The sequence below is a fragment of the Trachemys scripta genome, chromosome 2, assembly GCF_013100865.1.
Source record: "Trachemys scripta elegans isolate TJP31775 chromosome 2, CAS_Tse_1.0, whole genome shotgun sequence".
NCBI lineage: Eukaryota > Metazoa > Chordata > Testudines > Emydidae > Trachemys > Trachemys scripta.
The window spans coordinates 245,393,615-245,409,377 of record NC_048299.1 but is presented as its reverse complement, the minus strand read 5'-3'; the positions used below and the strand labels follow the sequence as shown (position 1 = coordinate 245,409,377).

Here is a 15,763-nt window from a genome sequence, read left to right as displayed (position 1 = left end):
TCTATTTCAAAAGGAAGGCTGTTTCCTTTCTTTTCCCAGAGTGCTCTCCTCAGGGAAGGAAAAAACTAACATCCTTAGACTGGGATCACCCCCTCTTCTGCCTCCCTTAGTCTCTTCCCTGCCCACCTAGGTTATTTATAGTGCCTCCCTTCATATGGGAAAATGCAGCTATCTTTATGTTCCTGCTGAGTCAGGGCCCTGCGAGCATCAGCAGCTACAAAGCTCACAGGGGAAGGCTGTCACAAGGGCAGCAGCTAAAACATCACAATGGAGTCTGCTGTACTTGTTAAAGAAACACCCTGGATGTCACCTCAAACTCAGTGACACAACCCCTCCCCGCTTCCCTTTTCTGCTTGTGTGTATTGGGAATTGCAGACAGTGCCTGGGATTTCCAGTGGCTCTGTGCATATAATACTCAGCCCCTTGAATCAAGATAAGCAAGAGAGAGCGTGGTACCTCCAGGGAAAAACAGAATCCTCTTGGGAAGAGAGCTGTTTAGGTTTGGTTTAGGGAAGTTTGTTTGATCTAATCTTTTTTCCTGCCTGTGCCCACCTCATATCAGTAAATAATATCTCCCCTGGAGATGAACAGTGATAATCTCATCAGCCTGTCCAATTGGTGAGTTTGTTTCGATGAGTCATGCTCAGAGAGGAGGAAAAGTATTTGCTAATGGCTCATGTTCTTTCCATGCATTGTCTGTAATTCCATAGCAACCCAGACTTGCTGTGAACCACACAAGAAAGCCAGGCCAGGTTGCTGCAGCCTGTGTGCCCTGAGCCAAGGTTCTGCTGGGAGCCTCTTTCCAGGTCCCCGAGCACGGATTTCCTGGCTGTCCCAGGGACAATGCAGCATTAACACAACGGGGGACTCAGTCTCTGCACAAAAAGTTCCAACATGAGGGAGAAGAGGCTGACCACTGGTATGTAAAGCTTTCCCAACAGGACAAAGGGGCAGTAACCACTTAGGGCTATGTCTCAGGCTATGAGGATGACAACTCCCAGGAGGGAGATTTAAATTATATCCTTGAAATTCATACAGCAAAATTCTTCAGTCCTAAGAATGAAAGATCATAAACACTTCCCTCATATGCATCCCAAAGAAGGGAAGCTGTTTCTCAAGTGGCTGAAACTTGGAGCATATCTGTTTTACCTTGGAACATTTCCTGTGTTGCCTGTTCTCATGATTTTATCATGAGTTTCACAATATCTAGTGTGTTTAGCCCCAGCTTCTTGAGTCACGGAATTACATGGGAATCTCAGCTTTCTTTGTCAAAAGAGCAAGTTTTTAGTCTTCATGATTTCAGAGTAAAGCTGGAAAATGTGACCCAAGTGCACCATAAAGGCTCAAAAGCAGAAGACAAATACCCCCAATATATGATTTTTCAAAAAAGATCTCATGATATTTAAGATAATCCCACAATTTTTTTGAGATCTGATTCATGATTTTTAAATGCTTGGGATTGGCAATAAAACAAACTCTAAGGAAATGCTGTATTTCCTCAGATCAGGTTATTTTATTTCAGAAAACCAAGGGAATTAGTAGAATCCCATCACTTATTTAATTTTTCAGAGTAATCTCTAAATTATGTGTGCAGTCAAATTGACCTCAACAAACATAAATGGAAATGTGTTGGATGAATAACAAGTAGTATTTTATATCTGTGTTTCAGAGCCTCCAGATATAACAGAAGATGCATTTGTAAGTAAACTTTAAAAGGACCAATAATTATTTTTCTGTTTTGGGACTACAGAGAAAATAGCAGGTCTACTACTATATGGTTTCTTATTTCTTCCATTGTAGTAGCTGAGCATTGACATGTTTTTCCCAGCAGGAATACTGCTACTTCTGACAATGTTTCTTTAAAAAAAAAAAAAAAAAAAGTTTCTCAGTGTTTCATTTGATTAAGGAAAAAAATGCTGCAGTGTTAGAAAAAGTGAAACAGAAATTTAAAGGGAATAAGATTGCAAAGATAAAGAAAAGCACAATGGTAGAGGAAGGAAGGAAGAAAATAGATGGAAGGTCCAATTGATATGTTCTACAGATACATTTTTCTTACCATTTTGAGAGCTGATTCATCTGTTCTCTGCTTATTGTTTCATACCAAATGACACCCCTTTCCCTGTTTGAATGCCTATGCAGTATGCATGTTTTAAAAACATATTTAGTTCTATCTCTGATGGAGACCCCTTAGGTGCTACTCTAATATAAATGATATATATTGAAATCCAGGTTAATTTCATTTAGGAATAAACAAAAATATGTATAATAACATATTAATAACCTAGCTGAACCAAAAGTTTACATTGGGTTAGGCTCTGATTCTACAATCTACTCCATGTGGGCAGACCCCTTGACTTCAGTGGAACTCAAGTAGGTGCATGGATCCACTATACAGAATTCAGCGCAGGATCAGGGTTTCTATCATCACTTTAAGGTTTTGACATTTAAAGTGAGCACTGGATTTTTATCTATGAGCACTTTTTATTTCAGTAAAAGCAGCATTAAATGTACTGTTCTATTGTCTTACCAAGTCTATCTGTGTTCAGATCCTCCTTGGGTATCTTATAACATCATTCTGTAACTGTGTTAGAACACTCACGGCAGTGATATGGAGAAAGCTAGTATATAGAATAGATACAGTGTCATGGGATATGTTTCCTGAGAAAATGTAAACAGCATTTTTACAGGATACTACTGACAAAATCCCTTCACTGCTTTAAGACTGACAGTAATAGGACCCTTGATACCTGTATACTGTATGCAGGCAAAATTCCCAATTACTTCAATAAGTTTTGCCTGCATAAGCACTGGAAATTCAAGCCATTTGTAGTTCATCCAGACTGCCTATTGGAATCATGAGCTGCTTTTAATAATTATAACTTGGATTGTACACCATAGAACACATCAGGGAATGAATTAAAAGAAAATGCCTATTGCCACAAACATCTAAAATGTTTTTTTGTATATAAAATTATATGGACTCTAATAGGCAAATAGTAAGTGTGTAAACATTATTTTGAAATGAGAATAAGACTGGTTGCTGAAATAAAAGGCCCATAGGAAAGTTTTATTGTTTTTTCATATTCTTTAAAAAACTTGCAGATAAGTGCAATAAGTAGCAAAGCTTGCGTTAACAGTGTAGTATGGATTAATGACCCACTTCGTTTATATTTCTTGCTATTGTATAAGACTTTAAAGAACATATTCCTGGCAAATAAAAAACACATGTACCTGTATATTTTCATAGGACTTCTAAATCAGTGAGTAATATTTTGTTTCAAATAATTCACTTAGATGAGAGAAGTATTTACACTATATATTATTGTATCTAATCATCATCAAACTAGTCTTTATCCATTTCAAATCTAATGATGTATTATTTATGCCCAGCAAATGTGAAATATAGATACTTTTTATACATGCACAACCTGTTTCTAACAAAACTTTTCCCATAAATAAGGAAGTCCTTATGCACGGAGGGCTCAATCCAATGTCCATTGAAGTAAATGGGCGTCTTTCACTAATTTCATTGGGCACTAGATCAGGCCCTTATGCCTTGATTCAGGAGAGATCTTAAGCATATGTTTATTTAAAGCATGTGCTTTTCATTGTCTTCAAGTTAAGCACATGCTTAAGTGCTTTGCCAAACTGGGGCCTAAGAACCTGGTTCAAAGCTTATTGAAGTCAATGGGAGTCTTTCCACTGACTTCACTGTGCTTTGGATCAAACCCTTTGATCCAAATTCTCCTGTTTAATGCTTAGTTCAAATACAGTGATACCCCGCTATAACGCGATAATTGGGGTCCAAAAAAATTAGATCGTGATAAATGCGGGGTCACTTTATAGCTGGGTTACGAAAGTTTACCATTTCAAGCCCGTCAGTTTAAGTCTTGTAAAAAAAACCAACAGTTATCCCAGCATGTTTTAAACACAAAAGTAGTAATTTAATTACATGTACATGAAAGAAACATGTTAAATCGACTATACTAATCATTGCGCAGAGTGCAAAGTCAATCTGGCTGCATGACTCCATAATTTTAAATTTCATCACTTCTTAAGAAAGCTATCTAGTGTGGTCTGTTTATTTGCCGCAAACTGTTGGCTTCTAGCAAAGTCAAGTATGCTTCTGAGTTGGAGGATTTTGACACTGTCCACATCTTGAGTTTCCAGCCACCTCAAACTGGCTTCTAGGTGCTTTACTGCCTCAGACACTTTTGGTGGGGGAGTTGAGGTGCCATCATCGTCGTCATCACTATCGCCACTGGTTTTGGGCTCTGGTGGTGCAGCTTCATTCTTCCCGCTGACTTTTGCAACAATTTCATCATCTGATATGTGTTCATATATGGGGCAGATGTCATCTGCTGAAAACCAGTTGTGGATATCATGACAACGTTAGCTTCTTTGGCTAAACATACGTCATCTTCAATGAATCTTGTAAATTCAGGCTCGTCATCATTACCATCATCGTGTGTAGATGATGGAAAAGCTGGACCAAGACCCTTTATCCAGCATCGTTCAATGCAACATGCAGAGATAGCATCCCAGGCTTTCCCGCCGAGGTGACAGACTTCTTTCAAGTTGAGTGATGTCAGTGATGTGTCGACGGAGGAGTTGTTATCCGCTACCATCCGCTTGATCATTTTGCGACGATAGTTTTGCTTAAATACCGATATGATGCCTTGGTCCAGTGGCTGGATTTCTGACGTAGTGTTCTTCGGGAAATAAGAGACTTTAATCTTGCCATCACGACTGACAAGATTTTCCGCTGGGGGGTGGGCAAGGCAATTATCCAGCAGGAGGAGGAGAGCTTTTTCCTCCTGCTTGAGTTTTTGCAAATGAGCCCGAACGGCTGTCACAAAAGTTTTATGGAACCAGTCTTTAAATATGGAGCTATTCATCCATGCATTCTTGCTGTTGGTGTATTCAAAGGGAAGGGCCTTCATATTAACATGATGAAAACATCTGGGAGACCTTGCTTTTCCGATCATCAGAGGTCTGACTTTGTGGCTGCCAGACTTGTTGACGCAAAACAAGAGAGTGACTAGGTCCTTCCTCTGCTTAAAGCCTTCTCGTTTGTGACTATCAGTCTTGGTTGCGAGGGTGTAATCTGGTAACATTTTAAAGCACAAACTAGTCTCGTCGCAGTTGTAAACTTGATCGGCTGTGTAGCAACCTTCCTCCAGCAACTTTTTAAGCTCAATTGGGTAGGAATCGACAGCCTCTTTATCAGCTGAGCTGATTTCCCCAGACACAAGAACTTGGCGTATAGTGTGCCTTTTCTTGAATCTGTCCAGCCAGCCGCTACTCGCCTTAAATTTGATTCATTTCCATTGATAAGGTGATCAAATTTCTCTGCCTGAGCTTTCAGAATAGGGCCAGAAATAGGAACCCCTTCTGAGCGAGCCTGGACAAACCATTGATACAAGGCTGAATCTAGGCTTTCGTCATTAGCAAACTTGACCTTTTTACACTGTAAATCAGTTTCCTCTTCAAGAATGCAGGGTAGGCTACGGAGCTTTTCTTCTTCGTTTTTCCACCCTTGCAGAGTGAACTCGCTAATTCCTAGATCTCTAGCAAGCTGAGTTGTTTGTTTGCCCTTCTTTAGTTGATCCAGGGCGTACAACTTCTCTTGGGCAGAAAACGACTTGCATTTGCAAACTGGCGTATCCATAACGGTAAAATATTTTTAAAAATATAGGAAATTAATAACAAGTTCATAGGCAAACACCATATACGTGTACAACCCGAGAACTAAGTGCAATGGGCCTGCAATGGCCACAAGTCACTTTATCCTATAAGACTGGAAGAACGTGGTTTATTTATAAATGTAGTTAAAAAAGTACAGTATTCCAGCAAAACGCAACAGTACAGTATTACGGCCTTAAAGGGGTGCCAACTTATGATCGTGTTATATGCAATTTTGCATTATTGCGGGGCGCGTTATTGCAAGGTTTCACTGTATCTTTGCCCTTCCCCTTCCATGCCTCTCCCAGGTCCTAAGTGCTGGTACACAGGAAGCCCTATATGCCCCATCAAATACTGTCCCCCATGTGCATAGTTGCACTTAATCACCATGGAGGAAGCGTCAGGATTTGCCTTCTTAAGAACTTTAACAGTGCCAATAGATAGATTTAGACTACAGACAGTTTTTATGCTCAGAAATAATAAAGTGTTTGAGAAATTGTATGCAGTGTTGTTGAAGCTGTGTCAACCCCAGGATATTAGAGAGACAAGGTGCGTGAGGTAATATCTTTTATTGGACTGACTTCTTTTGGTGAGAGAGACAAAGCTTTTGAGCTACACAGAGCTCTTTTTCAGGTCTGGGAAAGGTACTCAGAGTATCACAGCTGAATACAAGATTGAATGGATAGTTTAACATAAATAGCACATATTCTAAGGGACCATTCAAGGTGAAGTGGCCCATTAATACCCCTGCAGTCCTAAAACAAAAAGTGAGTTACAGATTGTTGTAATAAACCATAAATCTAGAGTCTTCATTAAGATCATGATTTTTGGTCTAACAAAGTTATGAATTTAAGCTCCCAGGCTTGTCTTTTGAAAGTGTTGTGCAGGTTTCCTTTGAGGATGAGGACTAATAGATCAGCTATAGAGCCATCACTTTGTCAGAAGTGTTCACCCACAGGTGATATGTTCTTTTTCATTTTCCTGTGTGAGTTCATTCGTGAGCACAGTGAGTGTCTGGTTTCATCCACATAGTTGCTATTGGGGCATTTAGTGCACTGGATGAGGTACAACACGTGTTGTAATAGGCATGGGTAGGACCCAGGAATCTTGAGAGGTGTGTTGGAGGCGTGTTGATCATTGTAGAAGTGGAGTTTTGTCTGCAAGTTTTGCATCTGTTTTTCTGGTAGGGGTTGGTGCCGCTTTGAGTTGGTGTCCTGGTCTGTGGGGAGCTTGCTTCTGCTGATGAGCCTGGAGAGGTTGGGGGGTTGCTTGGGCCAGAAGAGGGGGCTCAGGAACAATTTCTTTCAGGATGGGGTACCCATTGACTATGGGTTGTAGTTGTTCGAGGATATACCCCGTATGAGTTCCAGTATGTGGTACAGTTGACAAGTAGGGGTGTGTGGTTGGAGGGGGCTTATTTCTGTATTGTCGCATGTTGTCTCAAGGTATTTGACCCATTAATAATTGACATTATTAAAAACTAGACAGGATTCTCTATCATGAAGCTGACATTTTTAAAAAGCCAACAGAGAATATATTCTATGCTGGTTTGTTCTTTCGCCCATTGACATGAGTGAGAGTTTTGCCATTGATTTCAGCAGTTAAGACAGGGGAAATTCCCAGTTTGGGACTGCCCCAACTATGGCATACTACTGCTTGATATAGCGGGCCAAATTCAGATCTCGTTAGCACCCTCTTATTCACCTTTGGTGGCTACCCCATTGTGGGTATCAGTTTGGGGATGGAAGCAGCTACATTCCTCTTTCCCTGGTGCAGATGGGTGGGAGGGTGTGGAATAAGTCAGGAATATATAGGCTACTTGCAGATCAATTTTTTTCAGAAGTAAATTTGCAAATTTCCCACTTTTACTAGCTTTTAGGTTTACAAGTGTTTTATCTATACGTTCTTTGGCACATGAACTGTCTTTGTATGTTTTGTATAGTATTGAGCACATCACTGTTTGACAGCAACAAGGGCCGGGTTCAGTATCTAGGGGTTCCGTTTCAATAACGCAATGCAAAACCGGCTCAAGCCCCCTCCCAGTGACCTGGGACAATTACATACCACCCCCCAGGTGCCTCTAATAGGCAATACTTCCTCTCTTGCAAGTACCGAGTCTGAATGTAGCAAAAGCCTTTTAGTAAAGGAGGGAAACAATGCAGCATTATGTTGGGGAAACACCACAAACAGGATTCATAACACAAACCATGAGCAGAAGACTCACCACCAAGTAAGTTTGGCAATGTCCTTTTCCCCTCAGGGTCTTAAGTCCAGAAACCCTAAAGTCACCCCTCCCACAGTTTCTGTCCTTAGTGCAGCCCCCAGAGTTCAGAATTTCATCTGCAGAGTTTACCTCCCAGCCTGGGTGGAAGTGGGGGGAGGTATGGTGGCATCTTACATGCTCCGCTGCTTGGGTCGACGGCCAATTGCCATGCCTTTCCACAGGGTTTTGCTGCAGTCTTCACCGCCAGCTGTCCTGCTAGCCGTGCCTCTCCCCTTCTCTCCACTAGCCATCCTGCTAGCCAATCAACAATATGTCTTCAGCCTCCCCCTCCACCCCCACCCACACCACACACACACACACTTAGCACAGCTCTCAGTGATTTCAGCTGTTACTAGGGGGGCCCCAGTGCTGGCACACTCAGAACCACTCACCCAAAGTAAGTCTAATGCTTAGATCTAAGCATCAGCATGTAATAAGACTACTAATGGAGTCGAAATTAGCTCTGTTATTACACAGCAGAGAGAGGAGGGGTCAAAATGGTGTTTAGGGCCCTCAGAAGAGGGGGCCCACATTACCAGGTACACATATCTGTTCCCAGCCTCTCTTAGTTCACTGGGCTTTGGAACCCATGTCCCTTGCCTAGCGAGTGCTACTTAGTTGAGGGCAAGTCCCTCCATCATAAAATGCCAAGTACAGTTCTACTGTCCTTGAGTCACATAACCAGGATAACAATACTTTATTACTCCTGCCATGATAACAAAGAGACTGGGGGTCCCACAGCAGCCAAAGTGACTATTTGGGCAAGCAGTCCCTTCATGCTGGGGGGGTGGGTGTGCCCATGCAAATGAGATCAGCCCCTGAAATCCTTTTTCACAATTTACCACCAGATGTCAGAGTAGAGCTCAGTCTGACTCTGCTTACATGTACAATCAATATTAAATAACAATAAAATGACACAGTGAAAAGTCTACTTTTGTGCAAAAATTCTGATCTGCTTTAAGGCAAATCATAGTATAACAGACTATAATATATACAAATACACATCAACATAGATTACTTTAAACATTGTCTTGTGTTTTCATGTTCCCGTAGGAAGATTATTTAGCGACAGATGATATGCTTGTGAACTACTTTAATGAATTCTTGAATCTTCCAGTAAGTATGTGATATTAATTTCTTCCTAAACCCAAGAAAAAACTTTATTGTGATTAGTACTAAAGCAAACTGGCTTGGAAACGTGTATTGTGTTTTTTAAATTAAAGTGTTCTGTTGGCTTTCCAATTCTTTTGAAGGGCTTCTATATTTTAATGGTAGCATCTAATGTCTTAAGATGTTATCATCAGTAAAGCTTTGCCAATATCTATAAAATACAACATAGTATCTGGACTTCTTGGGATATAATTTCTCTTGCTTCAGGTCAATCTATATATGTAACTTGCAGTTCTTCACTTCTAATCTATAATATTTTGATGAAGACATATTTAGTGCTTATGTTAAAATACCTTTGAAAAATCAGGCCACTTTTATTTAGGTGTCTAATTTAAGGCATTCAGGTTTGCAAATATTAGTCCTAGTTCATCTCTTGGGTCATTGAGACTAAGGAACAATTCAGCAGTGGTGCATCTCCACTGATTTAATTTAGAGATGCACCTCCCCCCCCACATACACCATTATTGATTCTGTCTGAAAGTAAATTTCCTTGATTTCAGTGGGAATTTTGCCTGGGTGAAGATGGTAGAATTGGATTCTAAAAACCAGTTTTTGATTTTTAAATAAAATTTGTGAGCATGTAAAGGAATATACCAGAGTGTGGGTATGGCCCACAGTGATGATACTGTCTTCTCACAGAAGCTCTCTCCCTTTATACTGTATAGTACCTCTCACTGCAAGTTTCCTGGGAAACTCTCTCAACTAAACAATGAAGGCACTGTAAGAAGAACATGGGAGTTCTCTCTCCAGCTGCTTTAGTATGTGTGAATCCAAACCTAAACCTGATGTTCTTTAAGCCTAGGCCATCTATTGAGAAAGCTGGACTGTTCTGTGATGTAGCAATTTTACATCTTAAATGGGTCAGATTTTCCTCATCACAAGAATGCCCCCTCCACCCCATGTTTGTTTGGAAACTGAGTTTCCATTTGAATTTCCTCCAGATCATTCTATCACAAAGGATGGTGGGGATGGAGTCTGCTTCCCTAAACCCATGGATGTCCTTGGACCTACCCTGCACAAATCTCAAGACACCTAGTTCAGGGCCGGGCTGTCTGTCAGAAGTCCCTATGTTTCCTCAGTGCTTAGTCCACCATCTTGCCTCCATGGCAGCACAGACCCTGAGCCATGCTTCCATGGTCTGAGCACTTGCAGTAGTCCCTGAAATCTACAGAAGACAACTCACATTGGCAATGCTGACTGAGCAAGTATTGTTTTACATAGGTAACCCCTGAGGGTTTCTGGAGGAACAATGCCACAGAGTCTCTCTTATACATTTATCTGAAGTATTTTAATGGAAACTAATATTTATTAGACCTTTTTATTAATAGTGGTCTCATCACCTTTATTTTCTCTTTGATTTCTGCTGAGGGTGTTCTCTCTTCAGGATTAAGTTCCTTTATTATCTGGAATACTGACTGTAGCCTGAATATTTTATATTCCCAACTTCCCTCCTCTTCCAGAAGATTGACTCTCAGATAGTGCAACATTCCTGTTCAAAGCACTCCACTGAAAATTCTGTCTTTTTGACTTTGTTATGCTGATATAGCTGTTGCCTAGAAACATAATTACCCAGGTCTGTTAGTATTTAGGCAACTAGTTAAACTGAAGAAATATCATGTGACTTGATGCAACAAATCAGAGGCAGCATATATTTACTTTGAGACACTCTCTCTTTTGATTTAGAATATACCATCAGTGTATGGTAAAAATATAGCACTAGTGACTCTGTATAGCGCAGAGCAATACTCTTGTAGTTGACAGTACATTCTTTAAACAATTTGGTTATATTATTCAGTACATTCTGACACCAAATGATGTATACTTTAATGAAGTTATCAGAAAAAACAAAACAAAAAAAACCACTTTGAAAGCTAAAATTATACAGAATAGCCAAAAGGACACTTTTCTTTTGGTCTGAGGTGCAGTAATTTGAGAAAGTGACTAATTTAAGAGCAATGGTCCTTTATAAAATACTTAAAACATAAATATTGTAATAAGCATATTTCCATCTCCAGTTGGCCAGGTAGCTACACCTTCTTTGTTGGATATGGATCTGGGCACTGTGAACTATACATTCGTCACCTCCAGGAATATAGTTTACCAAAGCATGACAGTTAAGGACACAAGATAGATACATCTGCTTCACTGTATACAGGCCCATCTACACAGTAATACAGCTGAATGGAAACACATTTCTCCTGCACGCTGCAAGCCACACTGGCTTCCCATTGCATTCCAGATCCCTTTTAAAGTCCTTTTCAAAGCATTCAGTGGGCTGGGTTCTGGTTATCTAAGGGACTGTCCTTTTCTTTGTGACTTACCACAATATTTGCATTAATCAGGGATGCTGGAGCTGACAATACCCAGCTTGAAACCTCACAGGGAGGTGGGCATTCTTGGTGGCATGCCCTTGGCTGTGGAATTCCCTTACAGCAGAAATCAGGATGATCATGAATTTTACCAACTTCAGATTTTAAGCCCTGCTTCTTTTCAAAAGCCTTTCCACTATAAGTGCCCTAAAGAATGGACAATGTTACTTCTCTGGAGATAAAATATTTCAACACTTCTATGGTATTAAAAATAGATATATTTTCCTCTCTCTTCAGTGCACACAAACACACACAGAGATATTAATGGTGTAATGTGGAGAGGAAGACAAATATAGTCCTGCAGATTGATTATTACTTTGTTACATGGTTTTATTGGCACCCAGGTATAATGGTGATGGCTGCAGAAGAAATACCTAGACACAATCTAGGTAGGGATCTGGAATCTTTATGCAGGCAAAACTTCCATGGGAGTTTTGCCTGAGTAAAGAAGGACTCTAGGATTTGGCCCATTGAAATTATCCTGAAAATAAATTAAACAAAAGAAATAAAATAATGTTTAGGCTAATTGCACTTTCAGAAAATAGACACTATGGGTCTGTAAGAGGAGCGGACTCACCCCTGCGGCACCTCCTGCTGGTCATCCAGGGAATTAGCTCACCAGCCTCTGGAGCACCCTCTGCAGGCCAGTGATCTTACTCATTCTCAGCTCCCGTGTCCCTCCCAAGACCCCGGTGCCCTTTGCTCTGGGTGCTGCCCCCTGGCAATACCCACACACACACACTAGGTCTCCCCTCCCAGGGGAACCCCCACCCACTAACCCCACCTCGCTTCAGTATCAGGCTACTGCCAGTCACTATCTAGCCCCCTGACAATACCCTGGGGCAGATTGCAGTATAGGCCACTCATCACTGCCAAGGAGGATTTAGACCTGCTGCCTTGGCCTTGGCCGTGGCCTAGGCAGCCCTCTGCAACCCCCAGTACCACTTGGCCTTCCACTAGGCAGCAGCCTGGGGCTATCCAGGCTGGAGCTCCCCAGCCTTTCCTCAACCCTGCTCCCTGCAGCCAGACTTTTCTTTTTCTGAATACAGAGAGAGACTGCTGAGCTCTTGGCTCCCAGCCTTCTTATACAGGCCAACGGGGGCCTGATTGGGGCGTGGCCCAGCTGTGGCTACTTCCCCAATCAGCCCAGTAGCTTTTCCCTTTGCCCCAGCCCTCTGCTAGGGCTGTTTTAAACCCTTCCAGGCAGGAGCGGGGTAACCACCTTGCTACAGAGTCTGATTGCCCTCTTACTTATACCAGTTTAAATCAGGAGTACAGTGATTTGAAACTGATGTTACTGGAGCAAAATCAGAGTGTGGATGGGTGGGAGAGAGCAAGTCAGATGGCTGACAAAAGTTAGAGTATTCCCCGTTTTTAGACTCTAAACCTCTTTGGAAGCACCATATCATGGTCAGTAGATCCCCATAATTTCCAGGCTGCACAGAGGAAATTTGCATGTGCCTTGGCACCACTACAACCTGTCTCCAAGTGGATTTTTCACCACTGAGTCCCTGCACCCTAGGTTATGTTGCCAGAAACTGTCCTAACCTAGGACTAAATCTAAATGAAAGCCTTCAAGAAGTAATCTAGACCACAGTTTCTCAAACTGGGTTCCACAGACTCTGGGGGGGTCCATGAGGGTACTCCAGGGGCGTCCACGGGCCCCACTGATCAACTCCTCCACTTACCTCCCAGCACCTCCGACATGCCAGGGAACAGCTGTTCCCTGGCATGTCGGAGGTGCTGGGAGGGAGGAGGAGGAGTGGGGACAGAGCATGCTTGGGGCAGGGGGCAGAAAGACCTGGGGAAGAAGAAAGGGAGGGGTGGAACGGGGGCAGGAAGAGGTGGGGTGAGGCCTTGGAGGAAGGGGTGGAGTGGGGGCGGAGCCTGGGGCTGAGTGGGAAGGCTTGGGGGGGCTGCAAAAATTTTTAAATCAAAATGGAGGTCCTCAGGTTGCTAAAGTTTGAGAACAACTGATCTAGATCATCAGAAGAAGTTGTCCTTATTTCTCTCCTTACTGACACTAGATTGACTGATTGACAAAAAGCTAATTTCTTCTCCATTAATTACATCTTTACCAATTGCTCATGATTTGCTCCTTATTCAGCATTGGGAGTGAAATCCTGGCCCCACTGAAGTTAGTAGGAGTTTTGCCATTGACTTATCTTCACCTAGGATTTCACCCTGGACTCCTAAAGCTGCTTAATCACTTGTAATGGTTTGGACTTTCATTGACATTTATGTAGAGTACACAACTTAAGGGAGTTTTGGCAAAGTCAAAAAGATATTGTATGATTTATTAGGACTTACTCTGTTCATTTTCTCCCTGTTCAGATTCTGATCCTAAGAGATGCTGAGCAGTTGTCATTCATTTTCTCTTGGGTTTAGGCTATGAGACTGGGTGGGGTTTGGTGAGCATAGTTACACATTAGGAACCTCAGCTGAAGTTAAATATTTTTGACAGCTGTAAAAGCTGAGGCCATAGAGATGGATACATCTGATGTCCTGGGCGTACAGTGATGGTTGCTGTTTTGGGAGGAATAAAGGACAGTTGCCATCAGTACAATTAATTATAAGGCTTTACAACTTAGAACTGTGCATTCAGTTTGTTCTTCAGCCAAGAACATATTCAGCTATTGTGTTTGCATTTGATATCTGAGAGGTTTATTTGCTTTCAACTGTTTGTGTAAGATTGTTTGTTTATTAAATTTTTTCCTAAACAGCAATATGAAAACAGCTGTTTTTGTTTTTTTTTGGCTTAGTGACTTTTGTGAAACTGAGTTGATGTCCCACATACTGGATGTTTAGGATACGGCTGTCACTTATGGCTTTCAAAAGCAGGAGGTGGTGTTTTGCCACCAGGCCAAACTAAGTTGATTTTTGCCTTTCAAATTTTATCATAACATTTTTGAGGGTCCTGGATTTACTGCATATTTTATCACAGATATAAAATTATCATCATAATAATAACAATAAATGTTTATTGTTTTTTTCTTAAGCAGTGACGTAAATGCTTCCTTCCCCATAAAGGTTTTAACAGTTCTAAGGGTGTTTCTATTTGAGGCGCTGATAATATTCTCTATCTGGTAGAGTTTTAGCTTGTGTGTATGTGTGCACATACTAAGCCTGGTGAAAGAAAACTACATCTTTGATGCTGATTTGGTCTCATACACATTATTTGAAGTCTTACTTTTTTCATTCCATTAGTGTATATGTCTTATAAATGATTTGTTGTCAAACATCCAAAATGACAACACAATTTATATTTAAAAAGTTGTCATTGGCATCTGTTTCACTACATTAACGTTGCCAGATGTTTTCTGTTCAGTTAATTAGAATGCACAATGAAAAATCCAGCCTACGAATCAAGTACTAGAGATTGAGTAAAAGTAGATATGAGTGATAAATTAATGTTGTCCTTGGTTAGTTTTCAATTTAAATACCATAGAACTAAAATAATCCGGTGATGTCTACTCAAATAGTTCCAGATTATGGAATTTCTATGCCTCGTTTGCATTTTTCTGCAAGGGAGAACACATCAAAGCTTGGGAAATTTGGGTTTTTTTCTCCCCCCTGACCCTCTTTTTAAAAATAATAGGAAATGAAATAATAAAAAATATGTTCAGTCAGTATTAAGGTTGCACAATCACTCAAAAATCAAAAAATGCCCAAATTAAGGTTAAATATATAAGAAATTTGCAGATATTAGGTTGGGGGGAGTTCTGGACACAAACAAACAGAGACAATACAAAACAACAACAGAATCACTTTAAAATGCAGGCTAATAAATCTGGAGAAAAAGAATCAAAGCCACAAAGAAACCTGGAAAATAACAATGTCAAAAGACAACAGAGGGTCCTGTGGCACTTTAGAGACTAACAGAAGTATTGGGAGCATAAGCTTTCGTGGGTAAGAACCTCACTTCTTCAGATGCAAGACAATGTCAAAATGTCAAAAGAGATTCACGGGTGAACAGAACATTAGATGTGCCTTTGTAGAGTGATATGGCTGTGAAACGTACCACTACAGTTGTGGACATTATGGTCCTGACCCAATAAAGCCTTTAAGCATATGCTTAACTTTAAGCATGTGAATGGTCCTACTGACATGGAAACTACTCACATGCTTGAAGTTAGGCACGTGTTTAAATGTTTTGCTGAATCAGGGCCTATAGGTAGAGGAATTACATGATGTGAAAGGAACGTAACAGACCATTTCTATGGTTCTGCTGTAGCCTAAGATATTGTGTTCAGATCTGGGCACCTCATTACCAGAA

General features: G+C 41.0%; 1 protein-coding gene across 1 annotated transcript in view; it reads left to right on the top strand.

The window, feature by feature from the left end:
- The first annotated feature begins 751 nt into the window (after positions 1-751).
- The window catches only part of RGS22 (regulator of G protein signaling 22), a 98,390-nt gene continuing 83,378 nt past the window's right edge, over positions 752-15,763 (top strand). The window contains exons 1-3 of the mRNA XM_034763377.1: positions 752-919; positions 1,670-1,698; positions 9,002-9,064. Of these exons, the coding sequence (XP_034619268.1) occupies positions 895-919; positions 1,670-1,698; positions 9,002-9,064 (117 nt within the window). The 5' untranslated portion in view covers positions 752-894. The remainder of the gene's footprint in view (positions 920-1,669; positions 1,699-9,001; positions 9,065-15,763) is intronic.